This window comes from Coregonus lavaretus (genome assembly GCF_964263955.1).
Source record: "Coregonus lavaretus genome assembly, chromosome: 1".
Classification (NCBI taxonomy): Eukaryota; Metazoa; Chordata; class Actinopteri; order Salmoniformes; family Salmonidae; genus Coregonus; species Coregonus lavaretus.
Genome location: NC_139988.1, coordinates 40,288,164 through 40,310,546, shown reverse-complemented (window position 1 = coordinate 40,310,546; position 22,383 = coordinate 40,288,164). Strand labels below are relative to the sequence as shown.

The window sequence follows — 22,383 nt, the reverse complement described above, 5'->3', positions numbered from 1 at the left end:
ACCCACTGTTTCCTTCTGACATTTTGTGGTAGGCTATTGCTCAGGGCTCTGACATGAGTCCATGTCAGATAGACAGATGACCTTTGGATAAATATGTCTCTGTTGACTCATGTTGACATACACTTAAAGTGCCTTTGAGCAAGCAATGGGGTAAAAAAGTAATAAATACACGTTTTATTGTCACATACACCGGATAGGTGCAGTGAACATTTTTGTTTTACAGGATCAGCCATAGTAGTATGGCGCCCCTGGAACAAATTAGGGTGAAGTGTCTTGCTCAAGTGCACAGCCACAGAGTTTTCCACCTTGTCGGCTCGGGTATCCAAACCAGCAACCTTTCGGTTACTGGCCAAATGCTCTAACTGCTAGGCTACCTGCTGAGAGGTGGGTGGGGAAGTTGGTGGACCTCAACTTAACGCTGTCTCCCCAGACCCTGTTTTTCCTAGTATGTGTCCTACCCTAGAGGCTGACTCACTATACTAGAGGATTCGTGGTCGCCCATAGGGTGAGAAAAGGTCTGGAGATTTTGAGACGCCAAGGCTATGCTTCTCTTGGCAGTATGTTGGACACTAAGGTAATGTTGAAAGCATGCAAAGAGAGATTGCTATGGTGTAGCTTACCCTGCCATCCAGGGTAAATTGGGGAAAAATATTTCCAGTCATTTTAGGAATAGCTTTTGTGTGTGTTTGTATGTGTGTATATGTGTGTGTGTGTGTGTGTGTGCGCGCGCCAGTTTGTCTTGGAGGACCACACTCAGAACCATAGCAGTGGTGATGACAGTGTGTGTCTCTAAACAGTTCCACAGTGAGACACTGCTGACACCAGTCCAGGGACGAGGAGATGCCAGGTGGAATGATAGATAGACTTCCTGATAGAAGCTTCAGTGTGAGGCTTTGCAGCTACACAGTGCCACCTTCGTGGAGTACAGTAGTACCGCAGACCTCCTTGGAAAGCTTCTGCTCTTTTCAATCCTCCATATAGCTAGCTACCTCCTGGGATTGATACAGTCTTAGAAAAAAGGGTTCCAAAAGGGTTCTTTGGCTGTCCCCATAGGAGCAACCTTTTTGGTTCCAGGTAGAACCCTTTTTGGTTCCAGGTAGAACCCTTTCCTACATGGAACCCTGAAAGGTTCTACCTGGAACCAAAAGGGTTCTACTGTACCTAGAACCAAAAAGGGTTCTTCAAAGGTTTCTCATAGGGACAGCCAAAAAAAACTTTTAGGTTTTAGATAGCACCTTGGGAACATTCCTAGAACATTAGATGATATTCCCATTAAGTTCTAGTTAGGGCTTTATCAAACATTAGGATGATAACATCTCAAAAACATTCAAATAATATTTTATTTTTCTTCAAATAATGTTTTGAATGAAATATCCTTGGAATGTTCTCCTAACATTCACTAAAATGTTGTGCACAACATCTGTAACAACCACCACAGAACATTCCCCCATAAGTTCTCATTCGGTTTCTAGGTGATGTAATAACACAATGTACCAGTAATGTTTTCCCAGTAAACCAAAATTGGTTCTGTGAAAGTTCTCAGATCATTCGTTAGGTTGCAAATGTTCTCTAAACACAAAAACTGTCCAGTCGTGCTGATGATTATACCATGTGTGTATAAAACTTTCGCCTGATATTGCAAGAACGTTTCTAGAATACATTTAATCTGTTCTTTAAAAGGTTCCCAGAATGTTTCATTAGGTTGTGGGAAACATCTGGTGAGAATATTGTGGGGACTTCACATAAGATACTGTATATTCCCAAAACATTAAAACCATCCAGTTGTGTGGATGATTCTACAATTTTCCTTTAGGGTGCAAAAAACACAATCAACATGTGAAGTTCATAGGAGCATATCAAAATGGGTGTCAAATGAAAGCTAAGTCTAATTTTTCTTTGGAAATGAAGGCATACTGTAGATACATTTTTCAACCATTTTCCATCTTAAAAATGCGGCTTAAGTAATGGCTTTGATTTCTGGTCAAACAGATGGAAAAGGGGTCTTCCAGAAAAAGTCGTAAAAGGTATCAGAAATACATCACAACACAAAATGATTGACTTAAAGACCCTTGCCAACCAATATCATCACATATTTCATTTTGGAGAAATTGCTTTTCTTCTGTAAATGTAAGAAATATTGCCATGTGCCTTGTAATTCCGTTACCAAAAACCCACATATCTTTAAGCTATACAATAAGGCCATGACAACAAAAAGACAACAGCCACACAGTGGCGGAATAAATTCAACTACACATACGTTTGTTTCATCACAAAACCGAAGAGCAACATCTGTCTGGTGAAGTCCACAAAGCAAATATTGCATGTAACAAACAGTTATATGACCTGCAGCATCGTCAAGCAAGTTGTTTTTGACAGTTTACTAAACAACTACTGATTTAGAACCACGGAGTTACTGCAAGTCAGCACAAAGACAACAGGAGCACTGCCTCCGCTATTCTAGCACCATTTCAACTTAAACATTTAAACAACAAATATGCTTAGTTTAGTACACTGAAAACAAACTTAAAGATACCAAAAACAATTTAGTCCAATCAATGTTGCTAATGTGGCTGTCCATGGTACTGATTTCTGTCGGTCTGTGTGTGTATGTGTGTGTGTGTGTGTATGTGTGTGTGTGTGTGTGTGTGTGTGTGTGTGTGTGTGTGTGTGTGTGTGTGTGTGTGTGTGTGTGTGTGTGTGTGCATGCTTGCGTGCACAAGTAAAAAAAAAAGTGGGACTCACCCTAATTGTAGACTACTTTAACGTCAATGCCTTCCTCCTCTCTCTCATGTTGGCATAACGGTCTATAGCTCTGTACACTTTTACTTTTTGTTTTCATAGGCTACCTAGCTGAAATACTTGCTAGTCTAACTTCCTCGCATGGGCAACAATGACCAGCTAAGTTAGCTAGCTGGTCAACGTGAGCCTACTAGGCTACATCTAGGCTACATATTGAACTTCAATCGTCTCAGGCCAGTGGCACAGTATATTAATTTATGGTTAGATCAGAATCGCTGTCACAATCATTAGCCTGTACAGAGAATTAAGTTAAAGCCTGGCTTCCCTTGGCATCCAAGTGTTAAACAATCAAAATATATTTTATATTTGAGATTCTTCAAATAGCCACCATTTGCCTTGATGACAGCTTTGCCCACTCTTGGCATTCTCTCAACCAGCTTTTCCAACAGTCTTGAAGGAGTTCCCACATATGCTGAGCACTTGTTGGCTGCTTTTCCTTCACTCTGCCGTCCGACTCATCCCAAACCATCTCAATTGGGTTGAGGTCAGGGGGTTGTGGGGGCCAGGTCATCTGATGCAGCACTGCATCACTCTCCTTTTTGGTAAAATAGCCCTTACACAGCCTGGAGGTGTGTTGGGTCAGCCCAAACCAGATGGGATGGCGTATCGCTGCAGAATGCTGTTGTAGCCATGCTGGTTAAGTGTGCCTTGAATTCTAAATAAATCACAGACAGTGTCACTAGCAAAACACTCCCACACCATAACACCTCCTCCATGCTTTACGGTGGGAACTACACATGCGGAGATCATCCGTTCACCCACACAGGTCTCACAAAGACACGGCGGTTGGAAGCAAAAATCTCCAATTTGGACTCTTTCCACCGGTCTAATGTCCATTGCTCGTGTTTCTTGGCCCAAGCAGTTCTCTTCTTCTTATTGGTGTCCTTTATCAGTGGCTTCTTTGTAGCACTTCGACCATGAAGGCCTGATTCACACAGTCCCCTCTGAACAGTTGATGTTGAGATGTGTCTGTGACTTGAACTCTGTGAAGCATTTATTTGGGCTGCAATTTCTGTGGCTGGTAACTCTAATGAACTTATCCTCTGCAGCAGAGGTATCTCTGGGTCTTCCATTCCTGTGGCGGTCCTCATGAGAGCCAGTTTCATCATAGCGCTTGATGGTTTTTGCGACTGCACTTGAAGAAACTTTCAAAGTTCTTGAAATGTTCCGTATTGACTGACCTTCATGTCTTAAAGTAATGATGGATTGTCGTTTCTCTTTACTTATTTGAGCTGATCTTGCCATAATATGGACTTGGTCTTTTACCAAATAGGGCTATCTTCTGTATACACCCCTACCTTTTCACCACACAACTGATTGGCCCAAACACATTAAGAAGGAAATAAATTCCACAAATGAACTTTTAAGAAGGCACACCTGTTAATTGAAATGAATTCCAGGTGACTACCTCATGAAGCTGGTTGAAAGAATGCCAGGAGTGTGCATAGCTGTCATCAAGGCAAAGGATGGCTATTTGAAGAATCTCAAATATGAAATATATTTTGATTTGTTTAACACTTTTTTGGTTACTACATGATTCCATATGTGTTATTTCATAGTTTTGATGTCTTCACTATTATTATACAATGTAAAAAATAGTAAAAATAAAGAAAAACCCTTGAATGAGTAGGTGTGTCCAAACTTTTGACTGGTAGTGTATGTTTCACAAGTTTGGATAGCACTGTACAATACAGTGAGTAGAGCACAGTATATAGTACAGTACAATACAGTACAGTAAAGAAAAGTAGAGTATAGTATAGTAGAGTAGAGTGCATTATATTGTACTGTATACTACTGTACTGAACTATACTCTACTGTACTGAACTCTACTGTACTGTACTCTACTGTACTCTACTGCACTGTAGTGAACTCTACTCTACTCTACTCTGCTGTGGAGTATTGTACTGCACTGTACTCTACTGTGCTCTCCTTTTGCTGCGCTGTGATGTCCAAACTTGTGAAACATGAGGAGAATGACATTCATATCCATAATGATGCATTTCTGTGTAGTACAGTTCAGGGACCCATGATGTAATTCTGTTTCCGTAATTCCGTTATCGGGTGTAAATCCACTTCACTTACTGTAGTTCAATAACTAACATTTATTTTTTCAAACTCAAAGTGCCATGTTATAGCTGACACCCCATTATTTCTGCAGACATCTTTGAATCTTAATTCCGAGCAGATATTTAACAGAGTTTTTGGACAACGTAATCGCATAAAAACCTGAGGGAGATTTTAGTGTAATTCCGTTACCAACGTTTGCATCTACACAGTTCTTCCACTAAATTAGTTTTTGTACATTTGTCAGTGGAAACTGTTAAAAGTAGTCCTTGTGCATAGAGTTGTATGGTTTGTTAAGCTTTGAAATCATACTTTTTTGTTTGGCATACATTTTAAAGTAAAAAAACGGTGTCAAAGCGTAATTCCGTTACAGTGGAATTGCCCCAATGGATTGTCTGTTGCCTTCTTATGCTTTCCACATTCAGTCGTAGTTTCACTGCTTCTGGATACCCCCTTTCCCCATCTGTCGTCTTCCCCCTGTCCTCTTCCCCCCTCACTGAAAATGCACGTGTTAAACAGTAGTAGGAACCTTTCAACATTTCTCTGCTTGTTATGATGTGTCACGGTCCCACACTTCAACAGAAACATACAGAGCTCAGCTCAAAACCACAGCTGGGTGCCATATGTCTCAGTACTGGACTGCAATTACTGGTCCTGAACTAGTCAAGACCTCATAGATGAACATAGTGTCTGTTGGGAATTACTCTAATTACACTAGGCTAATTCTCCTTATCTCTCAAGTTATGGGAAATGGAAATACAATATGGCTCTTTAGTGTCCTTTCAAGCCCCCAAGTTCTTTGTTGCTCATGTGTTATGTAATAGTTGCTGCTGGTAAGAGTCTTTAGTTGAATAGATATTCAAGCCATATCAATGGGGTTGTGAGTTAATTAACTTACAGACACAACACTCATACTGCACATGTCAGGAGTTCATATATTGATGATCATTGTGGTTGTATGTTCCTTCAATTATCAGACATGAAAGTGAAAGCCTGATGTTAACATAGTTCAGTTCTCTTTTTCTGTAACTAAAATAATGGTGTACCAATGAGTTACATTAATCAGACTTCCAGATCTCTGTGTTCTAAGAATACATTTTAATTTCCCTGTCAACATCTAGTCAGACATCTACAGCTATGTACAGTACACTACCTGGATGCACTTACTCTCAATGGAGGATGATGATGGGCTCCCGAGTGGCGCAGTGGTCTAAGGCACTGCATCTCAGTGCTTGAGGCGTCATTACAGACCCCCTGGTTTGATTCCAGGCTGTATCACAACCGGCCATGATTGGGAGTCCCATAGGGCGGCGCACAATTGGCCCAGCATCATCCGGGTTTGGCCGGTGTAGGCCGTCATTGTAAATAAGAATTTGTTCTTAACTGACTTGCCTAGTTAAATAAAGGTAAAATAAATAAAATTAAATGGAGGATGTGCTGTTATTCCAAAGCGTTTCATGCCTTATTACCGCAGTGCCTAGATTTTACTTATGGGTTTGCACAATATAAATCACAAGTTTGCTCTTGTGCAATTGTTCAGTGTTTTTATGCTGTCTCTTTCCCATTCCCAGAGAATAAGACTGTCTGGTCTACTGCCAATAGCCCCTCACAGAGTGTACTGTACCAAGACATTCCTCTGGAAGTGGTAAACATGTAGATAGCTGTATTACTCTTCTGACTACTCTGCTAAGTCTCTGGAATGACAGAGTATTAACAGATAGATGGACTGCACAACAGTCAGGCAAGAGTGATCTACATTCAGTCAATGGGAGAGGAAGGAGCAATGTAGAAGGGGTACAGCAGATGGGGTGTAAGGGGAGAGAGGACATCGCCTTGGCCTGGGTTTTGTGGTGGAAAAGAGAAGACTGCTAGATATTGGACGCAATATTTTTCATTTCATATTTTATCTGACATAATGGCATTATTGATAACCCACTCTCTATAACATTTTATTTCCTCCTCCTTTTTAGTAGTCAATCATCCCCAAAGCAGATATTTGTGAAGGCTGTGAATACTGAGAATATATTATATTTTTCACACTCCCATTCCAGAACACGGAGATGGATGAAGTCGAATACTTTAAACGAAGGAGACATCCCCTATGATAGCACATTTTGTCTTTGAAAGCCTACCTAGGAATCCCACTGGGCTGCTGCCTGTCACATTCTCCTACAGCACAGAGAGGGGGTGAAGAGGGGTCTGATTGCTCTGTCTGTGTGTGTGTGTGTTTTTTTTTTGTTTATGGATGAATGTGAGTGAGTGAGGGGATGAAATACAGTGCATTCGGAAAGTATTCAGACCCTTTGACTTTTTCCACATTTTGTTACGTTACAGCCTTATTCCGAAATGGATTAAAATGTCCCCCCCCCTCATCAATCTACATACAATTCCCCATAATGACAAAGCAAAAACAGGTTTTTAGACATAAAAAACAGAACTATCACATTTACATAAGTATTCAGACCCTTTACTCAGTACTTTGTTGAAGCACGTTTGGCAGCGATTATAGCTTTGAGTCTTTTTGGGTATGACGCTACAAGCTTGGCACACGTGTATTTGGGGAATTTCTCCCATTCTCCTTTACAGATCCTCTCAAGCTCTGTCAGATTGGATGGGGAGCGTCGCTGCACAGTTATTTTCAGGTCTCTCCAGAGATGTTTGATCGGGTTCAAGTCCGGCCTCTGGCTGGGCCACTCAAGGACATTCAGAGACTTGTCCAGAAGCCACTCCTGCGTTGTCTTGGCTGTGTGCTTAGGGTCGTTGTCCTGTTGGAAGGTGAACCTTTGCCCCTTTCTGAGGTCCTGAGCGCTCTGGAGCAGGTTTTCATCAAGGATATCTCTGTGCTTTACTCCGTTAATCTTTCCCTTGATCCTGACTAGTCTCCCAGTCCTTGCAGCTGAAAAACATCCCCACAGTATGATGCTGCCACCACCATTCTTCACCTTAGGGATGGTGCCAGGTTTCCTCCAGATGTGACACTTGGCATTCAGGCCAAAGAGTTCAATCTTGGTTTCATCAGACCAGAGAATCTTGTTTCTTATTGTCTGAGAGTCCTTTAGGTGCCTTTGGGCAAACTCCAAGCGAGCTGTCCAGTGCCTTTTACTGAGGAGTGGCTTCCGTCTGACCATTCTACCATAAAGGCCTGATTGGTGGAGTGCTAAAGAGATGGTTGTCTATCTGGAAGGTTCTCCCATCTCCACAGAGGAACTCTGGAGCACAGTCTGAGTGACCATCCGGTTCCTGGTCACCTCCCTGACCAAGGCCCTTCTCCCCCGATTGCTCAGTTTGGCCGGGCGGCCAGCTCTAGGAAGAGTCTCGTGGTTCCAAACTTCTTCCATTTAAGAATGATGGAGGCCACTGTGTTCTTGGGGACCTTCAGTTCTGCAGAAATATTTTTGTACCCTTCCCAAGATCTGTGCCTCGACACAATCTTGTCTCAGAGCTCTATGGACAATTCCTTTGACCTCATGGCTTGGTTTTTGCTCTGACATTTACTTGTCAACTGTGGGACCTTATGTAGACAGGTGTGTGCCTTTCCAAATCATATCCAATCATTTGAATTTACCACAGGTGGACTCCAATCAAGTTGTAGAAACATTTCAAGGATGATCAATGGAAACAGGATGCACTTGAGCTCAATTTGAAGTCTCATAGCAAAGGGTCTGAATACTTATGTAAATAAGGTATTTCGTTTTTTATTTGTAAGACATTTGCAAACATTTCTTAAAACCTGTTTTTGCTTTGTGTGTATATTCATGAGTAAAATGTTTTCTTTAATCAATTTTAGAATAAAGCTTTAACATAACAAAATGTGGAAAAAGGGAAGGGGTCTGAATACTTTCCGAATTAAATGTACATGTGACTGCATAACCTATTCCACATGAAATAGACCGATATTCATTTTTACACATGAAAATTTAAATCTGCCTTCTTGATATCTACCATTTTATATTAATTACAATCAACATTTAATGTTGGACTGTCACAGCAGTGTGTCTTTCTGGCGGTAGTCCCTCTCTCTTCAACATGTCTGAGGATTGGGCATGGAGAAAGACCAGGGGGAACAATCAGAGGGACAAATACTGACAGGTGGAAAATGTGATGGAATGGAGTAGGGAGTGGTGTGCGTGCGTGCATGTGTGTACCTTGGTGGACAAATGTGTGTGGGCAGTGGCACAGGGAGAGAGACCTGCTGTAATTGGCTCTTGGAGGCTGAGAAAGTAAAACATGAGATTTGGGGATGCAGGGTTTCCATGGCCCTGAGTCTGTAGGCATCTGGCTTGTAACAGCATAGTATTAAAAAGGTGGAGATCTGCTGCATCCCTCAGGCTGAGCTATTTTTTACATTTCCTGTTGTGTATTCAGGTTCATTCCGTGCCCTCCTTTGTGTGGTGGGTCGGGTGGGCTTTACATTAACTCATTTCTCAGCAGCAGGGCTGAACTCTAACCCAGATGGAGTGGATCATTGCCATACCCGTCGACAGCCCACATCTTGACGAGACACCCTCCACCCTGTCCCATTAATCACACTGGCAATGTCGAGTGTTAAAAAATTGTTTTTAACCGTTATTTTACCAGGGAGGACATAGAGACCAAGGTCTCTTTTTCAAATGTGCCCTGCACAATACAACACAAATAAACACATTAAAATACAAAAACACAGTCATGGGAAGCGCAAGTCAAAAATCACAAATCACCCTGAAAAACTGTTACATTCCTCCACAAATAATTCCCCAATCAATACTCTAAACTGCACGAACGCCACCAGAACATTAAGATTAAATGTATTTAGAATGTTGTTATTGTAACAATGATGATGGGAGCCAGGAAGCATGTGCAGTTGGTGAGTTTAATAAAGAACATAGAGTGATGCAAAACAAGAGAAGCGTCTGGACATGAACACAGAATCAATACTGCCTGAAGAGTGATGCTAGGGAGTGCTAGATAAAGGGAAAGTAATCAGGGTAGTGATGAAGTCCAGGTGTGCCTCATGACGGGGCGCAGGTGTGCGTAATGAGGGTTGCCAGGTGTGCGTAATGATGGTTTGCCAGGACTGGTGGTTAGTAAACTGGCAACGTCGAGCACCAGAGCGGGTGAGCGGGAGTAGACGTGACAGTCCCCCACCCCCCCCCCCCCGGATGCGCGGCTCCAGCCGCAGGACGGCGCCGGCCAGGGTGACGGCCCCGAGGGCGAGGTGCGGTCTGGTCCGGACGCCGAAGGTGGACATCTCGGATGATGTTGGGATCTAGAATGTTGTCCACCGGAACCCAACAGGTACTGGAGCCGACCCTCACAACATCGGGAGTCCTGGAGGGATCTGACGGCATAGGCGGGGCTTTCTTCGATGTCCAGGGGAGGCGGACGGGTGTCGTGGGGCCTGAGGAGGGAAACATGAAAGAGGGTGAGATTCTGTAATTAGTGGGGAGCTGTAATTTATATGTTATCTCGTTGACCCTCCAGAGGAGGGCCCCACAGACCCGGAGTTCAGCTTCTTACAGGACAGGCAGAGTGGGAGGTTCCTAGTGGAGAGCCAGACGCGATCACCAGGATGGAACATGGGAGCCTCATTGCGGTGGCGATCCGCCTGCTCCTTCTGGTGGCGGACGGCACGTTGGAACCTCACGTGGGCATTGATCCAAACCTCTTCTGCATGCCTGAACCACTCGTCCACCGCAGGGGCTTCGGTCTGACTTGGGGTCCACAGAGCCAGGGCAGGCTGATAACACACTGGAAGGGAGTCAGCCCTGTGGAGGAGGGACGCAATGAATTCTGAGTGTACTCCGCCCAGGGAAGGAATCGGGCTCGCTCCCCCTGCCGGTCCTGTCAGTGACTCCTCAGGAACCTCCCCAGCTCCTGGTTCATCCTCTCCACCTGCCCGTTAGACTGAGGCCGGTACCCGGAAGTGAGGCTGACCGTGACCCCCAGCTTCTCCATGAAGGCTTTCCATACCTGTGACGTGAATTGGGGGCCACGGTCGGAGACGATGTTCTCCAGAAGACCATAGTGCCGGAAGACCTGCTGGAACAGTGCCTCAGCAACCTGGAGACCGGTAGGGAGACCAGAGAGGGATAAAATGGCAAGATTTAGAGAATCTGTCCACAACCACCAAAATGGTGGTGAAACCATCAGAGGAGGGGAGATCAGTGACAAAATCAATGGACAGATGAGACCAAGGACGCTGAGGCACGGGAAGGAGTTTCCCTGCTGGAGCGTTCTGGGGAGATTTAGTTTGGGCATATACGGAACAGGAGTTGACGTAGCGAGTGACGTCCTTCGCCAAGGTAGGCCACCAGTACTTTTCGGAGATAGATTGAATAGTGCGGGAGATACATGGATGTCCAGCAACGACAGCTGTGTGCGCCCAGGTCAGCAGCTGATCCCTTATCACTGTGGGAACGTAGATGCGCTCAGGAGGACAGGTGGTGGGTGCGGGATCCCTCTCCAGGGCCTGGCGAATGTCCACATCTACGTCCCAGACCACGGGGGCAACAACTCGAGAGGGTGGAATTATGGGTGTACTCAAGGCAGGAACCTCTTCCGAATCGTAGAGATGGGACAGGGCATCGGCTTTGGTATTCTTTGAACCTGGGCGATATGTCAGAGTGAAGTCAAATCTAGCGAAATCAAACGGCCCACCTTGCTTGGCGCGGTTTCAGCCACCTCGCTGTCTGTATTTTCTCCAGGTTCCGATGGTCGGTGAGGATGAGAAATGGGTCCTTGGCGCCCTCCAGCCAGTGTCTAAACTCCTCTCTAAAGCCAACTTCACCGCCAGGAGCTCCCGATCGCTGACATCATAGTTCCTCTCTGCAGGAGAGGTTCTTTGAGTAATATGCACAAGGATACAATTTCTGTGGATTACCTTGTCGTTGGGACAGGACAGCCGCCACACCCACTTCTGAAGCATCCACCTCCACCACGAAGGGCAGCGTAGGATCTGGGTGTTTGAGCAATGGGGCGGAGGTGAAACGTCCCTTCAGTAGGCGGACGGCTTCGTCAGCTGCAGGACTCCACCCTAACTTACGGGGACCACCCTTGATGAGAGAGGTGAGAGGAGAGGTGATAGAGCTAAAGTTCTTGATGAAATGGCGGTAGAAGTTGGCAAACCCCAAAAATCGTTGTAACCCCTTTATGGTGGTTGGGACTGGCCATGACCTGACAGCATCTACCTTCTTACCGTCCATCATCACTCCTTGCAGGCCGATCTGGTAACCCAGAAAGGAGACAGCCTCCTGATAGAATTGGCACTTCTCCGCTTCTACATGTAGGTGGTTAGCCAGGAGGCGTTCCAGGACTACTCGGACGTGAGCGATGTGATCATCCAAGTTAGCCGAGTATACCAGGATGTCGTCGATATACACAACCACCTGGCTTCCGAGCATGTCCCGGAACACCTCGTTAACGAATGTCTGGAACACCGACGGAGCATTGGCTAATCCATAAGGCATCACCAAGTACTCGTAGTGACCAGACACTGTGCTGAAAGCTGTCTTCCATTTATCCGCCTCCCAGATGCGGATATGATTGTAAGCACTCCGCAGGTCCAATTTGATAAAGAACCGGGCCCCGCGGAGCTGTTCGATCTCTGCTGGCACCATCGGGAGAGGGTAACAGTATTTAGTGGTGATGGCATTCAGACCTCTGTAATCAGTGCACGGGCATAACCCTCCATCCTTCTTTTCCACGAAAAAGAAGCCCGCCGACGCAGGAGAGGTGGACGTGCGGATGAAACCTTGTTGGAGCGCCTCAAGGATGTACTCCTCCATAACCTTGGTTTCAGCCACCGACAGAGGGTAGATGCGGCTGCGCGAGGGCGCAGAGCCTGCAAGCAGGTAAATGGCACAGTCCCAGGGGTGATGAGGAGGGAGACAGGTGGCGCTGGTCTTGGAAAAAACATCCCGAGGTCTTGGTATACCTCCGTGATGTTGGGCTGAAGGGCAACCACAGGACTCTCAAAGCAGGTCCTCCGGCATTTGGGTGCCCAGTCTGTGATTGTTATGGCTTTGGAGCTATGGGAGGCCGAGGATGATCTTGTGTACGGGTGCACTGATGATAAGGAAGGGAAGGCTTTCTTGATGTATGGACTCCACGGTGAGGGTGAGTGGTGTTGTGATGTGTGTGATAATCCCACATCCCAGTGGTCGATTATCCAGCGCTTAAACCGGAAACGGAGAGTGGCTATGAGGTTATGTTCAGGGAGGAGGCAAGGACCTGGTCAATAAAATTCCCTGCGGCACCGGAATCCACTAGAGCTGTAGAAACAATGCATGAGGCACAGCCAGCTAGTGAAATCGATACTAAAAAGGGTTTGGTGGAAAGTGATTATGATGGAATACTCAAGCCTAACCCAGGAGACGGATGATCACAGGGCCGTCCCTCTGCTCTCGTGGACAGGCCGCAATAGGGACAGAGCCCCAGCTATCTCCGATGGCGTTGCTCAGCTGCGGGGAGGCGTGTGGCCCCTACCTCCATGGGTTCAGGCTCTGACTCAGAACGGTCAACGAAGGAGGGAGAGAGGCGATGGGGGTGCCGACGCTCCCGAAGCAGGTTATCCAGACGGATGGCCATCGCGATGAGTGCGTCCAAGGAGAGGGTGTCGTCTTGGCATGCCAACTCCGTCTGGACCTCTTCACGCAGTCCTCTTCTGAATAGGTTGCGGAGTGCCGGCTCATTCCATCCGCTGGATGCTGCCACTGCCCGGTGCAGTGGTCTGGCCATCCTGCCATAGTTGAAGTAGGCGCTCACCCCCCTCTCTGCCCTCTGGTGGATGATTTAAGACTCCTCTGAACAGAGCCATGAAGCCCTCATAGGAACCCAGCCCTCCTCTCCTCTCTCCCAGACGGCCATAGCCCACTCCAATGCCAGTCCGGTCAGCAGGGAAATAATTGTGGCAACCTTGGACCTCTGGGTGGTGGGGGCTCCCATCTGATGAGCGAAATAGAGGGAGCACTGGAGTAGGAAGCCACGGCATTTGGATGGAGTCCCGTCATATTTGTCCGGGAGGGACAAACGGGCATTGCTGACCTGGGCGGACTGCTGGATGGGCTGGGGTGCTGGCTCGCTGGGTCGACTCGTGGGAGAGAATCCTCCGCTGGTTGGAGGTGATGTCGAGACATTGAAGAACGCAGAGGACCTCATCCATAGCCGTCCCCAGTTGCGCCACATGGTTGTGGTGTTGACGAAGTGGATGTCCCTGTTCGCCGACCATCTGGGAGGTGTCTTGATTCCCTGCTGCTTCCATTTGTTGAGGCAGTTTTCTGTAACAATGACGCTGGGAGTCAGGAAACAGGGGCAGTTGGTGAGTTTAATAAAGAACATAGAGCGATACAAAACAAGAGCAGCATCTGGACATAAACAGAACCAATACTGCCTGAAGAGTGATGCTAGGGAGTGCTAGATAAAGAGGAAGTAATCAGGGTAGTGATGAAGTCCAGGTGTGTAAATGTAATGTAAATCTCCCTTCCCTCCACCATCACCACCAGTACCAGTACCAGTACCACCACTGTCCTCTCATCCCATAAACACTGTCTTTGCATGCTGGATACTGCATACTGGAACTACACCTTGTGGAGATGACCTCAAACACATTGCATTTTTGTTGTATTTTTTACTTAGCTCAAAAGCATTTAAGTGCATTCGGAAAGTATTCAGACCCCTTCTCTTTTTCCACATTTTGTTACGTTACAGCCTTATTAAATACTTTTTTCCCTCATCAATCCACACACAATACCTCATAATGACAAAGCGAAAACAGGTTTTAATAAATTTTTGCAAATGTATATAAAAAAAAATGGAAATACCTTATTTACATAAGTATTCAGACCCTTTGCTATGAGACTCGGAATTGAGCTCAGGTGCATCCTGTTTCCATTGATCATCCTTGAGATGTTTCTACAACTTGATTGGAGTCTACCTGTGGTAAATTCAATTGATTGGACATGATTTGGAAAGGCATACACCTGTCTATATAAGGTCCCACAGTTGACAGTGCATGTCAGAGCAAAAACCAAGCCATGAGGTCGAAGGAATTGTCCGTAGAGTTTTGAGACAGGATTGTGTCGAGGCACAGATCTGGGGAAGGGTTCCAAAAAATGTCTGCAGCTTTGAAGGTCCCCAAGAACACAGTGGCCTCCGTCATTCTTAAATGGAAGAAGTTTGGAACCACCAAGACTCTTCCTACAGCTGGCCACCTGGCCAAACTGAGCAATCGGGGGAGAAGGGCCTTGGTCAGGGAGGTGACCAAGAACTCACTTTGACAGAGTTCCAGAGTTCCTCCTCGGAGATGGGAGAAACTTCCGGAAGGACAACCATCTCTTTAGCACTCCACCAATCAGGCCTTTATGGTAGAGTGGCCAGACGGAAGCCACTCCTCGGTAAAAGGCTCATGATAGCCCGCTCGGAGTTTGCCAAAAGGCACCTAAAGGACTCTCAGACCATGAGAAACAAGATTCTCTGGTCTGATGAAACCAAGATTGAACTCTTTGGCCTGAATGCCAAGTGTCACGTCTGGAGGAAACCTGGCATCATCCCTACGGTGAAGCATGGTGGTGGCAGCATCATGCTGTGGGGATGTTTTTCAGCTGCAGGGACTGGGAGACTAATCAGGATTGAGGGAAAGATGAGCTCCAGAGCGCTCAGGACCTCAGACTGGGGCGATGGTTCACCTTCCAACAGGACTACAACCCTAAGCACACAGCAAAGACAACGCAGGAGTGGCTTCAGGAGAAGTCTCTGAATGTCCTTGAGGAGCCAGAGCCCCGACTTAAACCCGATTGAACATCTCTGGAGAGACCTGAAAATAGCTGTGCAGCGACACTCCCCATCCAACCTGACAGATCTTGAGAGGATCTGCAGAGAAGAATGGGAGAAACTCCCCAAATACAGGTGTGCCAAGCTTGTAGCGTCATACCCAAGAAGACTCGAGGCTGTAATTGCTGCCAAACGTGCTTCAAACGTGCTTCAACAAAGGGTCTGAATACAAATGCAAATGTTATATTTCAGTTTTTTATTTTAATACATTTGCAAAAAAATCTAACCTGTTTTTTCTTTGCCGTTATGGGGTGTTTTGTGTAGATTGATGAGGGGAAAAAAACAATTTCATCAATTTTAGAATAAGGCTGTAACTTAACAAAATGTGGAAAAAGTTAAGTAGTCTGAATACTGTAGACATTGTGAGTAATTAAAATGGAATTTTGACTCACATCAACCTTTGGAACATTGAGCACTCATGGGGGCTACAAACATATGTTAGGATATACACAATGATTTTAAGTTATGGTAGAAATTACTGCAGGTGTGTGTTTATCAATCATTCCCTCCCACACTCTGTTTCCCACTCAAGTTCCATCACACATCGATTCTAGACACTTTTATTCCCATGGGCTTAATAATGCTTGTCTTGACCTCTCCCCACTCTCTCCTTGTCATCTCTCTTCAGAAATCAAGCCTACCGTTTGGGATGTTGGATGCTGGCTCTGGCAGACAATAACCTTCCATGAGTTTTAAAGAGAGGACAGGAGACCCCCTCCATCAGCAACACCAGGACCAGGACAAGAACACATTCAGCTAAGACCTTGAAAGTAGGATACAAACCTTTATAGGCTATCTACTGTCACATAATGTTAGTGGAGAGTGAGGTATGTTGAGCCAAAGGGGTATGTTGAGCCAAAGGGGTATGTTGAGCCAAAAAGGTGAGTTGAGTCAATGGGGTTAGTTGAGCCACCCTTTTTTCTAGGAAACCATGCACATAATTAATAATTTGACCAAATATTTAGGAAGAGGTCATCATTTCATGGAGTCTGAAGGAAGAAATCACATGAAAAAAGTGGTAAGCAAGTTAGGTCACCAACTCAAATTAATTTATTGTGTTAGAGGTTTCATGATACTTGTATCTAAACCAAAGTAGATAATTTTAAGATTGTTCTATACGTCAGTTGGGGTCTCTATAAGGTCCTAAACCTAGCATGAAAGTGCATCCTTGTAGCTGTGTGGGCTAATATAGTCAAAATGTTTGCCTTGGGGTAAGTTGAGCCAATGGTTGAGCCAATGGCAAGTTGAGCAAATTGAAGTGTTTTCTTCCAAGGTGTAATGCAAGGCATAGGGCCTGGCCTACATTAAAGGTGTACAAAAAAATTACAAAGTGTTTGTTAGGTGTTAAGCCTGTGTTAAAATATGTTTAAAATGATTTAAGGACAAAAAACTGATTGTGATTGTGTTGAATTGTTTTTGGGAAATAAAGATGGACATGGTTTTATAAAGGTAGTGGTCATATTCTATTCAATACAGATTTGTAGGCAGATTAACATACCCTGTCCCACAGCTCAATTTACCCCATACCTGGGGTAAATTGTGCCAAGAAACCACTTTTTTTGGACAAGCTATGTTCTCAAAACTGTAATGTTTACATGAATTCAGATTATTTCTAGGGATGCACAACATTCTGAAATATATGTAGAAATGTTTGTTAGAAAGGATACTATATTTCCCTTGATGGAGTGATGCTGAATGTAAAACATGGCTCAACTTACCCCACTCTACCCTATTGAATATGTATTTTAACTAAATGTATTTTTAATTGCTGAATGTTATAGGTTGTATGATGACACATGGCTCAAGTAGAGTGTAACCTACCATTTTTGACAGCCAGTGCTAGAAATATGTGATTACTTAAAATTCACTGAAGTGTTTAGTGGCCTCTGTTTAATGAGGCCCCAGTGTGAATAGAACAACCATTATGCAATGAGGAATAACACTGTAAATTCATTGAATGTACCAAGTGTAATTCACTGTAACTGGGCTGGGATTTCATTTCAACATCCAGAGGGATTGTTAATTTGTATAAACTCTGGAAAGAAAAGAAAACAGAATGAATTATGGTTCCAGCAAGTGAGATGGAAGCATTTTGTCAGTCATGTGTCTGGAATTCTTCAGCACACAGGTCCAGAAATAATATTAACTTTCTCTATCTAAAAGACTGCCACACTGCTTGTCCACCTGTATCAATAGTACTGTTAATGTCACAAGAAAACCTTTCATCGCCAAATCATGACATGTGGTCCTCTGTAGCTCAGCTGGTAGAGCACGGCGCTTGTAACGCCAAGGTAGTGGGTTCGATCCCCGGGACCACCCATACACAAAAATGTATGCACGCATGACTGTAAGTCGCTTTGGATAAAAGCGTCTGCTAAATGGCTTATTATTATATTCTTGGATCAACCTTTCATTTCCCTGTAGAAAAGAGGTTTAACGTTTTCTAAAATGTTAATGTTGATTTTAGCCTATAGTCAAAGGACTTTGATAATCCCTAAATGCAGAAGGTGAAGGTACAGACAGACCATTTTGCTTTCACAATGGAAGCTTTTGTACCCACTGTATGATCCTTATCCCTAAAGCAGGGAAACATTACCTGACAAGAACACACTCTCTGCTATGAGCTTCCTGACAGGTTGCGATAAGTAATTGGGGTGAAATCAGACTTGCTAGTGGAGGAAGCAGAATTAATCTTACATGTCTCACATGTTAGATCACCCCTAACTGAACCCTAATCCTGGAATAATACTTAGCACCTGGTCAGGAAACAGCTGTGAGATGTACATAACAAAGTCCACAAAACACTATACCATTAAAGGGGGAAATCAATCACAGAGGAATTGACCATTGCCGTGTCCAAAATGTTCCTCTGTTCTAACAACTGTTAAAAAATTAATATAATTATCTCTGGTTTGACAGGAGAACACTACTGTCTACAGGACAGTGACCAATGTGGTGCTACAGTACCTGTTGTGCATACAGCAACATTTAGAGCAGCCATGATGGATAAACCCCCTACTGCTCCACCACACACCTCCCATCCCACAATAGATGTGCCTTGATGTCCCCAGTCCCTCCCCTCTGACATCTACATCCCCCTCTCCACAGCCCTGTTCCATTCTGTCTACATAATGTCTCTCACAGACTACAAAAATGGTGCCATTCCTCAAATGGACTACAAATATGGCCAACTCTGCCCCATGGAAGTTGAGATCTACAGGAAGAGACCCACAATGCCTTGTTTGGACAATGTGGATGACGGTCACATAAGCCTTCCCAGTGTCCTGGAGGTGAGGCGGGTTCCTCTGTGGCCATTGGGCCCCCTGAGGAGTGTCACAAAGGTCAAGGTTATCAGCTTCCTGCTCGGACTGACGTTGACCTTCCTCATTATGGCTTCTTACGTCTTGGCCTGGGATAAAAAGGGTCTGATGCTGACACCGTCACCTTTTCACCTCAGTACTATAGTCAATCCCAGCAGCACCATCTCCCCTAACATGTCCTCTACCAAGGACTATGTCAACATTAAGCTCCTGGTGAAGTGCATTACATCTAAACTTGAGTTCAGCCCAAGGAAGCTGCCTCTTCTGAAGGACGTTGTCAATAGTGACTCTCATGTGAGTATGAGCAAAGTGTCTGGCCTGTTGTTTCATGTGTGCTGTTTTGTCTCAGGGCGAAAATCCTTTCAATCATTTATAATATCAAATAAGATAATACATCATTACAATTGTCTAGAACTGTTTGAAAAGTATTTGACATTGTATCTGTTTTGCACTTCCCAGTTGTTTTCCGTTATTCCTCGTCAGTTCCTCCCCAATATCAAGAGTCCATGCTGGTATGAGGAGCTCTCTGGGAAAACCAAAGTGGATCCTTACAGGAAAAACTTGTATGCAGTTCGCTCCAAGAGCTTCCGGACTGTCTGTGACTACCTAAGGAATCATTTCCAGGAACACTTGTACCACAGCGACGACGACAAGCAATACCGCCTGCGCTGTCTGCCATATTTCTACATCATTGGCCAGCCCAAATGTGGCACAACGGACCTGTTTCACCGACTACTTCTACACCCGGAGGTCAAGTTCAGCACCATGAAAGAGCCCCACTGGTGGACAAGGAAAAGGTTTGGTAAGCACTAGTCCCCTTGTCTTCACTTTGGTAGAGCTGCCCACAGAATTTGGCTTCCATTGATTTGGATGGAAAACTTTTACATTGGCTTCAACAGCCTTTTCACCCTGCCAAAATACATTTCCAGGTGGAACCACCAGTAATGTGTGGAATATTTCCATTGATATTCATATTACATCTATTTTGAGGTAATACAGTGGGCCTCTTTTCCCAATGATTGTGCCTAAATCTACAGTATGTACACTAGTAAAAATATAACTGAATGAAAACCCAAAGAGTTGCCTCTGTTATGATCATCTCCGCTTATATTTTCCCCTACAGTTATTTTTTCAAAACCTTTGTACAGAGTGAGTAAGTGTTGTTCTGGACCTCTACAGTAGTGTGTGGGAGATGGATGAGAAGAGGTCCAGCCCCTCCAGACTAGTGTCTGTTGTAATTCCTTTAATTGAATGGAATGCTTCAGGGTAGAGTCTGAGAGGCTGCGTAGGTGTCGGATCACACTCTGAGGAGAGCCATACTGTAGATCACACAGAGTGCATTGATTGCAGGCTCCATCGCCAAGTGGGTTTGTGGGCGTTCAAAGCAGCGGGGGAAATGGTTGGGGATGTTAATCTTTCTGCTAACAATGGATCAGAAAGGCAGCTACATCGGGTCGCCTGTGGCGACATAGTCTGAGGTCTTAATCTTCTCTGAGCTCTGACAGGTGTGAAAATATGGACAGAACTTACTGTCAAAATTGTATCACCTTAAGCTGACAGAAGTTTTGGTAAAAAATATGATTTGCTTTTGAGAGGGGCTATAGTTATGATATACCATAGATGGACGGGGCCTCCTGTAGCTCAGTTGGTAGAGCATGGTGCTTGCAACGCCAGGATTGTGGGTTCGATTCCCACGGGGGGCCAGTATGAAAAATGTATGCACTCACTAACTGTAAGTCGCTCTGAATAAGAGCGTCTGCTAATTGACAAAAAAAAGAAAAAAAAAAGAAGTGGATGGTAGTGAAATAAGATTGAATGATGAAGTCATTGACCATGATGTTGCTCTGCCTTGTGGTGCAGGTATCATCCATCTTAAAGATGGCCTCCTGGAGCGCTTCCTTGTGGAGGACTACCTGGACCTTTTTGACCTGGCTGCCTACCACATCCAGCAGGGAAAACTCGGGAATACCTCTGGCGACGACAGCCAGCGACACCTCATCACAGGTAACCTACAGGTCATCATATATGTAGGGAATGTATATATACAGGATACATCTTGAATAATAATGTAGATAATTTGAAAGTCTTTATAAACTCTTGGGTTGCAATCTTTTCAACAAAGTTAGTCATAGAGGCTGCCGTCTTACTCTCTCTGTGTGTGTGTGTGTGTGTGTGTGTGTGTGTGTGTGTGTGTCTGTGTTTGTGTATTTATGTATATGTGTGGAGGAGGTGTTGTGTGATTACAAACCTCATTCAGTATTCATTGCCAATTTAGAACTTTTGAACATATTTTTTATTTTTATTTTTTTATTTCACCTTTATTTAACCAGGTAAGCCAGTTGAGAACAAGTTCTCATTTACAACTGCGACCTGGCCAAGATAAAGCAAAGCAGTGCGATAAAAACAACACAGAGTTACATATGGGGTAAAAAACATAAAGTCAAAAATACAACAGAAAATATATATACAGTGTGTGCAAATGTAGCAAGTTATGGAGGTAAGGCAATAAATAGGCTATAGTGCAAAATAATTACAATAGTATTAACACTGGAATGCTAGATGTGCAAGAGATTATGTGCAAATAGAGATACTGGGGTACAAATGAGCAAAATAAATAACAATATAGGGATGAGGTAGTTGGGCGGGCTAATTTCAGATGGGCTGTGTACAGGTGCAGTGATCGGTAAGGTGCTCTGACAACTGATGCTTAAAGTTAGTGAGGGAGATAAGAGTCTCCAGCTTCAGAGATTTTTGCAATTCGTTCCAGTCATTGGCAGCAGAGAACTGGAAGGAATGGCGGCCAAAGGAGGTGTTGGCTTTGGGAATGACCAGTGAGATATACCTGCTGGAGCGCAGACTACGGGTGGGTGCTGCTATGGTGACCAATGAGCTAAGATAAGGCGGGGATTTGCCTAGCAGTGATTTATAGATGGCCTGGAGCCAGTGGGTTTGGCGACGAATATGTAGTGAGGACCAGCCAACAAGAGCGTACAGGTCACAGTGGTGGGTAGCGTATGGGGCTTTGGAGACAAAACGGAGCAGGAATGTGACACTGATTAACACCAGAATACTTATTTTCTCCTCTCCTATGGACATTTAAGGTTTTGACATATTTAATTTGCTAAAGCCAACATAAGATTCAGTGTTATGTAGGAGTTATGAGAGGCTACTACTGATGTGTTATATTCACTTTTAAGTGTTATGACATTATACAACGGGTGGGTCTAATCCTGGATGCTGATTGGTTAAAAACGTGTTCCAGCCGGTGTCTATTCACTGTTGCATCTCACTGCGCAATCTATTGTCTCATCAGCCAAGCCAGACAATATATAGTTGATCTCCACTGTAAAAAGCATGTAGACATTATCTCCCATGTCTTTTAGACTAGCATTTG

At 44.6% G+C, this 22,383-nt stretch overlaps 1 protein-coding gene across 2 annotated transcripts in view; it reads left to right on the top strand.

The window, feature by feature from the left end:
- The window catches only part of LOC311135701 (carbohydrate sulfotransferase 15-like), a 53,409-nt gene that overhangs the window by 1,331 nt on the left and 29,695 nt on the right, over positions 1 to 22,383 (top strand). For both annotated transcript variants that reach the window (XM_084169721.1, XM_084169720.1), the window contains exons 2-5: positions 16,298 to 16,439; positions 18,589 to 19,283; positions 19,449 to 19,791; positions 20,850 to 20,993. In XM_084169721.1, coding sequence (XP_084025847.1) covers positions 18,801 to 19,283; positions 19,449 to 19,791; positions 20,850 to 20,993 — 970 coding nt within the window. In that variant the 5' untranslated portion in view covers positions 16,298 to 16,439; positions 18,589 to 18,800. The remainder of the gene's footprint in view (positions 1 to 16,297; positions 16,440 to 18,588; positions 19,284 to 19,448; positions 19,792 to 20,849; positions 20,994 to 22,383) is intronic.